This window comes from Thalassophryne amazonica, chromosome 3, assembly GCF_902500255.1.
Source record: "Thalassophryne amazonica chromosome 3, fThaAma1.1, whole genome shotgun sequence".
NCBI classification, from domain to species: domain Eukaryota; kingdom Metazoa; phylum Chordata; class Actinopteri; order Batrachoidiformes; family Batrachoididae; genus Thalassophryne; species Thalassophryne amazonica.
The window spans coordinates 84661915-84674141 of record NC_047105.1 but is presented as its reverse complement, the minus strand read 5'-3'; the positions used below and the strand labels follow the sequence as shown (position 1 = coordinate 84674141).

The following is a 12227-nucleotide window of genomic DNA, read 5'->3' as shown; positions in this document are numbered from 1 at the left end:
TGAGGCATTATTGGAAAGCGCTTTGAGTGTCTGATGCAGATGGTAAAGCACCATATAAATGCAGTCCATTTACCATTTATCATGCTTCTTCCCTTTTATCACACACGATTCCAACTCATAAAAGAAACTTTGCACAATTTAATACACCCTTGAAAATGTCAGCTACCTATTTTATAAAACACAACCCAATTTAGAGCCCGTGGATCCCCATGGGCAACACACTAGCCTAGTTTCTTTTAATTTTTCACTTGTGCAACTTCATTATCCACACACACACACACACACTTTTCTTGTTTCTCTTTTCCTTTTTTGTGTATAGTTATGGACATTGTGATGCAGAGAAGACACGTACATCCAAAACACATAAAGGACATGCTGGATCAAGAAGATTATACCAAAATAGAGAGATCCGCACCACCACAGCGCTCCCAAGCAAAAAAGCTTTATTAATAAAGACGTGACATTTCAGGCAAAAGGTCTGAGGAAGGGCAGTTTGCCTGAAACGTCACGTCTTTATTACTGAAGCTTTTTGCATGGTAGCGCTGTGGTGGTGCGGATCTCTCTATTTTTAGTATATTTTTAGTTATGGACACTGGACAGTTTACTCAAGGCAGGAACACTTGAATGAAAAGAAATATGACTCACGAATGAGTTCAAGTGCGAGTCAGCCTACACATCTCGGCATAGAACTTTGGAAAATGAAGTGACGGCATTCTTTATCTTTTTGATGTGAAGCTCAAGCACTAAATCAAACTCCAGTCATTCAAGGATTTCTTTTCAGTGAAAGGTTAGGGTCTGTTTAAAATGTATTTCCTCATGTGGCCTTGTTACTTTTGAATGTTTCAGTTTTGATTGGTGTAATGTTATTTTTCTGTATCTTTTTGAAAAATGTATTCAATGATTTTCAGCAGAATCATATGACCACATCACGTAATTTTGTATGCTGTAGGTTTACTTCAATGATTCAGTTAACAGTTGATTATAAAGAAGCACAGCTCATCATTTTTCAGATATTATTTCAATAATATTGCAAAATCACTGTGCATACCACTAACCCCAGGGAATATGGTGGTCAGGTTCAAAATGTCAACAAATTAAATTTAATTCAGACTTTAGATAGATTAGAAATCCTATATATTTTTTTAGAAATGTAAATGAATCCTAAATACTATAAATAATAATGAAATAAATACTTTAATAATGTCTACATTTGTGGAAATGCATAAAGTTTTACATTTCCAATAAACTAAGGTATCAATAAAGTATTTGTTATCAGTATAAGTATATAACTCAGTCATAGACTTTTATTTCTGAACAAAACAAAAGATGTATTGAATGTGTAAAAATGTCAATAGGAACCAGATAAACAGCACCTTGTGTGAGTAAAACATATTGATAATTAGTAAGATACAAATCTACCCTGAAATAAGACTCATCACTAACATGCACAAAAATAGCAGGGCATACATAGGACCCATGAAGTTAGTCAGTGATTGAGTCTGCAAAATTTCCATCAGCAACTCTGTAAAAAATGCTGCATATTCAGCTCTTAAATTTTGGGTTCTAAGAGGTACAGTGCATCCAGAAAGTATTCACAGCACTTCACTTTTTCCACATGTTGTTATGGTACAGGCTTATTCCAAAATGGATGATTTTTTTATTTTTTTATTTTTTTACACACAATACCCCATAATGGCAATGTAAAAAAGTTCTTTTTTTTTTTTTTTTTTGATTTTTGCAGATTTATTAAAATTAAAAAAAAAAACTAAGAAATCACATGTGCAGTAGTGTTCAGAATAATAGCTATGTGACTAAAAAGATTAATCCAGGTTTTGAGTATATTTCTTATTGTTACATGGGAAACAAGGTACCAGTAGATTCAGTAGATTCTCACAAATCCAACCAGACAAAGCATTCATGATATGCACGCTCTTAAGACTATGAAATTGGGCTATTAGTAAAAAAAAAGTAGAAAAGGGGATGTTCACAATAATAGTGGTGTGGCATTCAGTCAGTGAGTTTGTCAATTTTGTGGAACAAACAGGTGTGAATCAGGTGTCCCCTATGTAAGGATGAAGCCAGCACCTGTTGAACATGCTTTTCTCTTTGAAAGCCTGAGGAAAATGGAACGTTCAAGACACTGTTCAGAAGAACAGCGTAGTTTGATTAAAAAATTGATTGGAGAGGGGAAAACTTAAACGCAGGTGCAAAAAATTATAGGCTGTTCATCTACAATGATCTCCAATGCTTTACAATGGACAAAAAACCAGAGACGCGTGGAAGAAAATGGAAAACAACCATCAAAATGGATAGAAGAATAACCAGAATGGCTATAACCAGAAAGGCTCACCCATTGATCAGCTCCAGGATGATCAAAGACAGTCTGAAGTTACCTATAAGTGAAGTGCTGTGACTAGGGATGCAGCTATCGATTATTTTAGTAATTGAGTATTCTATCGATTATTCTGGCGATTAATCGAGTAATCGGATAAAAAGTACTTCTGCATTTTTAAACAACATCAATAGTCCAGAGCTCTCCCTAAGCAATGGCACAATGTCACTGTGCCAAAGTGTTGGCATTTTGCTGAAATGGCGATGGGATGTGGCTTTCTGTTTTGTTTTCTCCAACTTGTAAAATGTAACAATTTTTAAGTTTTGTTTTGTTTTTTCTTTATAAAGGTTGATGGACTGGGTGCCTGCATGATTTTTTTTATCCCTCTTTCTGTGATTCAGCAGATGCATTTCAGCTGGAGGTTGAAGATGCAAGCCTCGCAGTCAGTTTTTTTTTATTATTATTATTTTAAGTTACCGTGTTTGTGAAGTGTTGTGTGTTGCCCAAAAAAAGCAAAAATTAAAAAGTCAAACACTCAGTGTGAATCTGAGGGAAACACAGAAGAAAGAGTGGACTTCAGCTGTTTGTCAATGTCGCCGGGGACAGAGCTGTGACTCGCCCGGTCTGAGAGCCCCTCACACTGGGCAGAGAGAGACAGCAGCCGGCCACCGGGTCAATAATCCCTCCCCACGTAGAGCAGACTGTGTGTTTTTTTAAAACTAGACAAACACACTGCTTCGCTTTAAATGCACAGTAAGTCTATTTCAGATGATCTGCGTGGACCATCTTTCTCTTAAAAGCCTTTATTTTACTCTGTGTGTCACGTTGGAAAGCGGTAACTATCATTGCTAATTTGATTAGCCATTATGCTCCAGTCTTCTTCTGTTTTTTTTTCCTGCGGATGTTGCAGCACCACACACAGGCCTGGCATATGTAGTACAACGTTAAACGAAGCTTCGAGGCACAGAATTTGCCTTGAACATTTTTTGTAATCGAATTATTCGAGGTACTCGACTAATCGTTTCAGCCCTAGCTGTGATAGTTAGAAGACGCCTGTGTGAAGCTAATTTATTTGCAAGAATCCTCCGCAAAGTCCCTCTGTCAAATAAAAGACATGTGCAGAAGAGGTTACAATTTGCCACAGTGAAGACAGTGAAGCATGATGGTGCAAGCATCATGATATGGGCATGTTTCTCCTACTATGGTGTTGGGCCTATATATCGCATACCAGGTATCATGGATCAGTTTGGATATGTCAAAATACTTGAAGAGGTCATGTTGCCTTATGCTGAAGAGGACATGCCCTTGAAATGGGTGTTTCAACAAGACAATGACCCCAAGCACACTAGTAAACAAGCAAAATCTTGGTTCCAAACCAACAAAATGAATGCCTCGCAGATGTGAAGAAATCATGGTCAACTGTGGTTATACAACTAAATACTAGTTGTGATTCACAGGATTGCTAAAAAAGCAGTTTGAACATAATAGTTTTGAGTTTGTAGCGTCAACAGCAGATGCTACTATTATTGTGAACACCCCCTTTTCTACTTTTTTTTACTAATAGCCCAATTTCATAGCCTTAAGAGTGCATATCATGAATGCTTGGTCTAGTTGAATTTTGAGACTCTACTGAATCTACTGGTACCTTGTTTCCCATGTAACAATAGGAAATTTACTCAAAACCTGGATTAATCTTTTTAGTCACATAGCACTACTATTATTCTGAACACTACTGTACAATGTATTTACAGCCTTTGCCATGAAGCTCAAAATTGACCTCAAGTGTGTCCTGTTTCCATTGATTATTTTTGAGATGTTTCTACAGCTTAATTGGGGTCCACCTGGGGTAAATTCAGTTGATTGGACATGATTTGGAAATGCACACACCTGTCTGTATACAACCCCTGGCAAAAATTATGGAATCACCGGCCTCAGAGGGTGTTCATTCAGTTGTTTAATTTTGTAGAAAAAAAGCAGATCACAGACATGACACAAAACTAAAGTCATTTCAAATGGCAACTTTCTGGCTTTAAGAAACACTATAAGAAATCGAGAAAAAAAGATTGTGGCAGTCAGTAACCGTTACTTTTTTAGACCAAGCAGAGGAAAAAAATATGGAATCACTCAATTCTGAGGAAAAAATTATGGACTCACCCTATAAATTTTCATCCCCCAAATTAACACCTGCATCAAATCAGATCTGCTCATTGACATTGACCCTATGTGTCTTTTTGCAAGGAATGTTTTTGCAGTTTTTGCTCTATGGCAAGATGCATTATCATCTTGAAAAATGATTTCATCACACCCAAACATCCTTTCAATTGTCCAAAATATCAACATAAACTTGTGCATTTATTGATGATGTAATGACAGCCATCTCCCCAGTGCCTTTACCTGACATGCAGCCCCATATCATCAATGACTGTGGAAATTTACATGTTCTCTTCAGTCATCTTTATAAATCTCATTGGAAAGGCGCCAAACAAAAGTTCCAGCATCATCACCTTGCCCAATGCAGATTCGAGATTCATCACTGAATATGACTTTCATCCAGTCATCCACAGTCCACAATTGCTTTTCCTTAGCCCATTGTAACCTTGTTTTTTTCTGTTTAGGTGTTAATGATGCCTTTCGTTTAGCTTTTCTGTATGTAAATCCCATTTCCTTTAGGCGGTTTCTTACAGTTCGGTCACAGACGTTGACTCCAGTTTCCTCCCATTCGTTCCTCATTTGTTTTGTTGTACATTTTTCAATTTTTGAGACATATTGCTTTAAGTTTTCTGTCTTGACGCTTTGATGTCTTCCTTGGTCTACCAGTATGTTTGCCTTTAAGAACCTTCCCATGTTGTTTGTATTTGGTCCAGAGTTTAGACACAGCTGACTGTGAACAACCAACATCTTTTGCAACATTGCGTGATGATTTACTCTCTTTTAAGAGTTTGATAATCCTCTCCTTTGTTTCAATTGACATCTCTCGTGTTGGAGCCATGATTCATGTCAGTCCACTTGGTGCAACAGCTCTCCAAGGTGTGTTCACTCCTTTTTAGATGCAGACTAACGAGCAGATCTGATATGATGCAGGTGTTAGTTTTGCGGATGAAAATTTACAGGGTGATTCCATAATTTTTTCCTCAGAAATGAGTGATTCCATATTTTTTTCCTCTGCTTGGTCTAAAAAAGTAACCGTTACTGACTGCCACAATCTTTTTTTCTTGATTTCTTATAGTGTTTCTTAAAGCCAGAAAGTTGCCATTTGAAATGACTTTAGTTTTGTGTCATGTCTGTGATCTGCTTTTTTTCTACAAAATTAAACAACTGAATGAACATCCTCCGAGGTCGGTGATTCCATAATTTTTGCCAGGGGTTGTATAAGGTCCCACAGCTGACAGTGCATGTCAGAGCACAAACCAAGCATGAAGTCAGTAGACAGGATTGTCTTGTGGCACAAATCTGGAGAAGGGTACATGCTGCTTTGAAGGTCCCAATGAGCACAGTGGCCTCAATCATCTGTAAATGGAAGAAGTTTGGATCCACCAGGGCTCTTCCTAGAGCTGGCCGGCCGTTTAAATTGAGCAATTGTAGGAGAAGGGCCTTATTCAGGGAGGTGACCAAGAACTTGATGGTCACTCTGTCACAGCTCCAGTATTGCTCTGTGGAGAGAGGAGAACCTTCCAGAAGGACAACCACCTCTGCAGCAATCCACCAGTCAGGCCTGTGTGACCAGACGGAAACCACTCCTTAGTAAAAGGCACATGACAGCCCACCTGGAGTTTGCCAAAAGGCAACTGAAGGACTCATAGACCACGAGAAACAAAATTCTCTTGTCTTAGGAGACAAAGAAACCAGCACCATCCCTACAGTGAAGCATGGTGGTGGCAACATCATGCTGTGGGGATGTTTTTCAGTGGCAGGAATTCAGGACTGAGGTAAAGATGAATGCAGTGATGCACAAAGGGTGTGAATACTTATGTACATGTAATTTATTTATTTATTTATTTTTTATTGTAAAAATAAAAAATCTTTTTTCATGTTGTCATTATGTGGTGTTGTGAGTACAATTTTGAGTGAATACATTAATTTGCTCCATTTTGGAATAAGACTATAACATAACAAAATATTGAAAAAGTGAAGTGCTGTGGATACTTTCTGGATGCACTGTACAGGTGAGGACCAGTGGATGTCCTATTTTGGTCCATGTTGGTATTTTTAAACATGCAAAATGACCATAATAGAAAGACAGGCAGGCTTACACTGACTGCTTGGTGACTAAATACTGACATCTTGTGGTGAGTCTGTAGCATTCATTGCAGGAGCCAAGTGGCTGCTGGAGGCAACCACTTGGCTCCTTTCAATATTGGAGTTGCAAGTGAATTCATTGTCCCTGAAACCATAGAGTTAATATTGTAATGAAGTTTGTAGGTTACTTACTTACATTCAGAAATACATCAAATTATGTTTTATGATAGCTATTTTGAAACTTCAAATGGCAGCTCCTCATTGATCTCTGTAATTGTAAACATAAAATATTCAGACTGCTCGTCATATAACTTTTATAACAATGCATGCATATATTTACTAATTTTCCACAAATGCTGATGAATGTACATTATGAATCTTACTATAGGCAAACACTGTGTTACACTTCAATAATCTCTCTCTCTCTGTGTGTGTGTGTCTCTCTCATATAGTGGATGTGATCAACAATCAGGTTATATCACCCATCATTGGGAAACAGCCCATGGACCTAAATGTCACACAGAAGCTGTTACATCCAGGACCAAACTCGGCCATGCTGGCCCCCCACCATCCCTTTTTCCTGCATCCCATCTCCTCTCAGCATTACTCCCAGTTTACTCAGCAGCATTTACAGGTGAGCCTGTACATCAGTATGCATCAATGTAATCGTGCAATGACAATATGCATGATGTAGGATGAAGACATTGGTTGTAAGTAGGATATAAATTTGATTTACTTTTTTTCAAGATTTATATCAATACCTCTGTATTTTTGTCAAGCTGTAAACAGATACATTGTGACTATTAACCTGCACCAGCACTCTTGTATGAAAACCTGTTCATTTGGAGAAAGCAAAAATAGATTAGAGAAGCCGATCTGGTTACTGTGCATAGACCACTTTTTCTTGTTGTTTAATTATGATTAATGCTTATCGCATATCAGGTGATTTTTATGATGATGATGATGATTATTATTACGATAGATATCTAGAGGTGATTATATTTTGGAGTTGTTTCGTCAAAGGTCAAGGACAGCATGGTTAGAAATTCCTTTTTTGTACAGCTCAACAACCAATGGATAGTCTAAAGTATATATTAATCAGCAAAATATTTGTGATTGAATGGTATGGATGACTTCAAAACGAAGTCTCACAGAAGTCATATGATGAACTCATACATGGGCAAAAATGTCATTTCAGATATATGTGCATATGTGTGGTGCACAGAGTGGACAGGGTATATGCATCAGCCCTCTCACGCCTTTCATGTTTAGTTTGTGGAATTTCTTATGGCCTCTGAAAATAGAGGGACTGTGATTAAACATGGCTGTAAATCCTAAATGATTAATGTGATATTTTTGTTAAACCACTTGAATTAAATTGAAGTGAATCGAATTCGATGAGGAGTATCACTTACATTGTGATGGAGTGCCAGTTTCAACAATTTGGCCATGTGGCCTGCTTCTCTGCATGGCTGCAGCAGATAAATGGTTGTTATTAGAGATGTGGGAATGGACCGGTTGTCTTCTTGGGTGATTGCCATCCAGGACCCAAAGCGCTTCTCTGCTATTGTGGATGTGGCAAAGCGCAGCACCGCAGATGCTCTCAGACTTGACTTCACTTGAATTAAAACTGGCCATCTGCACTCCAAAGCACATCTTGTTTCATTTCAACTCCATTGTAGTGGCGCACAGAGGCAAAACTACAAAAATTGTGTTGCTGTCCAAATACTTATGTACCTGAATCTCCCTCCTCATTTTGGTCATTTCAGTATAACTCAGACCAAAGACAAAGTGAGATGGAGGAAGAGAAAAGAGAAGAGCGACAACAACTAATGAACAAAAGTAAAAATGAGCAAAGTAAGTATCACATGCATTTCTTCACAGTTTTTCACTTTATAGATTCTTAGAAGGCCACAGAGTTTCTGGTATATTAAACCACATCACTGAAAAAGAATAGGATATCTGTTGTGTTGTCGTGTACTGAATCCAAAGAAATACAGTATGCACTAATATCCCAAAGTTGAACAAAGACATGTAGAAGAAATGAAGGTATCATGGAGGAAAATGTACTTGTTTCTTTTCATCAGATCATATGATGGTTTGTTTTGTTATTGTTGTTGTTTTCGACAGGTGCTGTAGCCAGTCCACTGGTAAGACAGAAACTGCGGGAATACATAATTATGAAGAATCAACCCACCCTTGAGCGGGTCACTCCCAACCACTGCACTTCTATACCAGGCTATATGTGAGGGGCCGACATATTGACAGAACACTTCAACATTTTTCTGTCCATCCAGGAAGACTTTGCTGTTAATACTGTAAACTTTCTGGAAAAGCCGTATGAATTTACACACACAGGCACATGAGCTTTCCATGGCAGCAAAAACATTTGTCAAGCTTTTATGAATGTTACTAAAATGAACCCTAAACTCAACCCTCACCCAAACTGTAATAACAATCATATAAGCTGAAGCATTCTCTTGGATGCTGTTTTTCATTCATAGGATTCCAGTTGCTGACGTGTCCCCAAAATTTTATGGCCCATCCTGTGATCAGCGTAAGGACCTTCAACTGCGCAGAACAGGTGAGCTATATTTGACTTTTGTGTTTACGTCATGGGGTTTCTCACCTAGAGGTCGCCAGACTGCACAGATCAGTGAGATCATTTAGATCATTTTAGAAAAGTAAAACTTCAGCAAGAAAATATATCTGCCCATGAAACAGTAGACAAAAGAAACACCAAAAAACAGACCTATAGGTCCAAAAATAGACACATATAAAACAAACAAACCAATGAGAGCCAGACACCAAAGCCAAGGCCATTACATAACATTAAATGTCACATGTAAAATGAACTATGTAAGCAGGCCCGGCGCCAGAAAAAAAATATTAAGGGGGCGATGAGTTTATCACAGGAGGCGGGGTTCCCCCCCCCCCCCCCCCAAAAAAAAGTGCGCACCGGAGGAGACGTGCCTCTGAGCATGCGTAATGAATTGCGTACGCTCCTGGAAAGCTCGTGTATTTAGGCTACACCGTTGTAAGAGACTGACTGAGTAAGAGTAAAGAGTGATGACAGTATTTTTTTAATTATTATTTGAACGTATAGACCCTCGGTCAAGTGATCTCCTGCATACCACACAGAGCCGGTGTTCTGTCGAGATGAGGTGCGCCAACTTTCGACACTCTGAGCTGTGACGTACCTTCGTGTTGTCCAATAGGAACGACGCATCGGGCGAAAACACGGAAGATTCGTGGCAGAAACCACTGATCTGTACAAAATGGATTGGACCAATCCGATTGGTGCAGAAACCACTGATCTGTACAAAATGGATCGGACCAATCGATTGGTGCAGAAACCACTGATCTGTACAAAATGGATTGGACCAATCCGATTGGTGCAGACACCACTGATCTGTACAAAATGGATCGGACCAATCGATTGGTGCAGAAACGACTGATCTGTACAAAACATTAACGTGTGACAGGACTGCTCATTTATAGAGCAGTTTTCTGAAGAAAAATCATTGGAAATGTTTTGTTGTTGTTGTGTGTTACCTCAAAATTTCTGATTACTGTTAAAAAAGTTTAGAACACTTGTAATTAAAATAGCTAAATAAATCAATAAATGGTTCTTTAGAAACCTTTCATCTGTAAATTAAAACCACCTGTTATTTCAGATTAGATCATTTCTTGTTTAACATAAGGAACCTTGGACATTTATTTTTAGACAAATAAAATAACATGGAAACTTGTATATTTTTTTAAGTCTGGTAGATTATTTATATCTCATTTCAACCAGAAAAACAAACACTAAATAAATACAAATGTTTATTCTAAATGCAAAAGGAAATAATTTAACAATGACTGCAGTGTGATTGTAAAGTAGGATTTCTGTGACATAAACCTCATGATGAATTTTTTTATCGTCATTTAAACTTGTAATTCCGTCAAAATATGTAATTGCCTTTAATGTTATTATCAGGACAGAGCTATTTCTAAAATATGAATTTGAGCACAATAAGTGGAGAGCTTCTACTTGTGCAAATGTCTTTTGACTTTGATTCGTGGACATTTTTAATGATCCATTCATTTATTGTTAAAATATACAATGAAACAGCTTTTTTAAAAATAATAAAATAGTTGCTGTTCAAAGAGCCTTTTATTTAGAAGCAGGTGATGTTCTGCTGGATTCTCTGGACCAGATGAAGGTCTCTTCTGCAGCTTTGAACTCTGGTGGTGTTGCTGAAAAGCAGAGATGTTTTCTTTCAACTGGACTTCGTGGTGTTCAGCTCATCAATGGAAGTTTGGTTGTCTGCACAGCAAATGTTCCTGATTGGGACAATAAAAATATTTCTTTAAATATAAAGAAACACTAAACAGTTTATACATAAAAAAAAAGAGGGGGGGGGGGGGTGAGAACAGCAAAAAACGATGGAAAAAAAACGCCCGAAAAAATAAGTTATTTAAAGTTGAGCTTTTGTGGTGTCTGAAAAAAGCTGTAGTTTTATTTGGTAAAAATAAAAAAGACTGAACCATTTAGAAATTAAAGTGTTCACTCAGATCAACTGTGCTAAAAGGCTAAGCTAACGTTAGCTGATCATTAAACCTTTACAGTTCAGTAAACGTCATGTTTTACTTTTATTTTATTCTCACCTCAGTAAAGCTGCAGAACTAAACTCCGTCGGGCAAACTGGGACTTCGCATATATCCAAAAAGTGGGAGATTTCGGACTGAGTGGGTTTGCTCCATCACCCCGGCGGCCTGGATCGCTCTGCCCAGTGATGATGCCTGAAGGCCGGCTTCTCTGTGCGGGTCGGCCCGCTGTCGCGGTTCGATCGATATTTCACCAAGTCGTCAGTCCTCCCTCGGTTGGTGTCACTCCAAAAAGTAGCTGAAAAAAGCTTCTCCCAGCAGGGTGATGGGAGAATCGTTCTACTGCTGTTTTTTAAAGGTTTTTTGTGGTTCAGGCGACCGAAGTTCCAAGACGGCGATCGCTGAACTTTTTTTCAGATTGTGGAAACAGCAGAGTGTGACGTAGCAATCTTCTGCCCCCTTGCCGCTTCCGAAGCGACGCGTCTGACGTCACGACACGTTGGAAACGCACTGCCCTCTGCCGCACTGACAAGCACACCCTCAACCTATCAAATCCCTTGAACCAAGACACACGCCATATCCGTTGTTTTAAAATTAATTACTTTAGTTAATTAATTTGGTTTATTTGTTAAATACGTGATATTATTGAATAACTAATATTTTTCTATATTTTCCAGTATTTCTTTTTCTTTCTTTTTTATTTTTTTCATAACGCTAACATCCGAAGGGGCGAGGTTGATGACGTGAGGGGGTGTTGCCCCCAAACGCCCCCTCGTGGCGCCGGGGTCCGTGTCTAAGAGTCCCAAAAACATTATATTATTTTTTATTTCACCAGGTTAGTCCCATTGAGATCAAGATCTCTTTTGCAAGGGGACCTGGACAACTATAAAGTTTCTAATCCACTAACCTGCATGTCTTTAAATGTGGGAGGAAACCACGCAAACACAGGGAGAACACGCAAAACTCCACACAGGGCAGGAGTCAATCCCATGACCTTCTTGTTGTGAGGTAACAGTGCTAACCACTAAGCCACGGTGTTGCCCCCCCCCAAAAAAAATTCTCCATT

General features: G+C 38.4%; 1 protein-coding gene across 1 annotated transcript in view; it reads left to right on the top strand.

Annotated features, from left to right (window-relative positions):
• LOC117507191 (histone deacetylase 7-like) overlaps positions 1-12227 on the top strand; it is a 230076-nt gene that overhangs the window by 113725 nt on the left and 104124 nt on the right. The window contains 4 exon segments of the mRNA XM_034167004.1: positions 7021-7202; positions 8338-8425; positions 8699-8813; positions 9073-9152. Coding sequence (XP_034022895.1) covers positions 7021-7202; positions 8338-8425; positions 8699-8813; positions 9073-9152 — 465 coding nt within the window.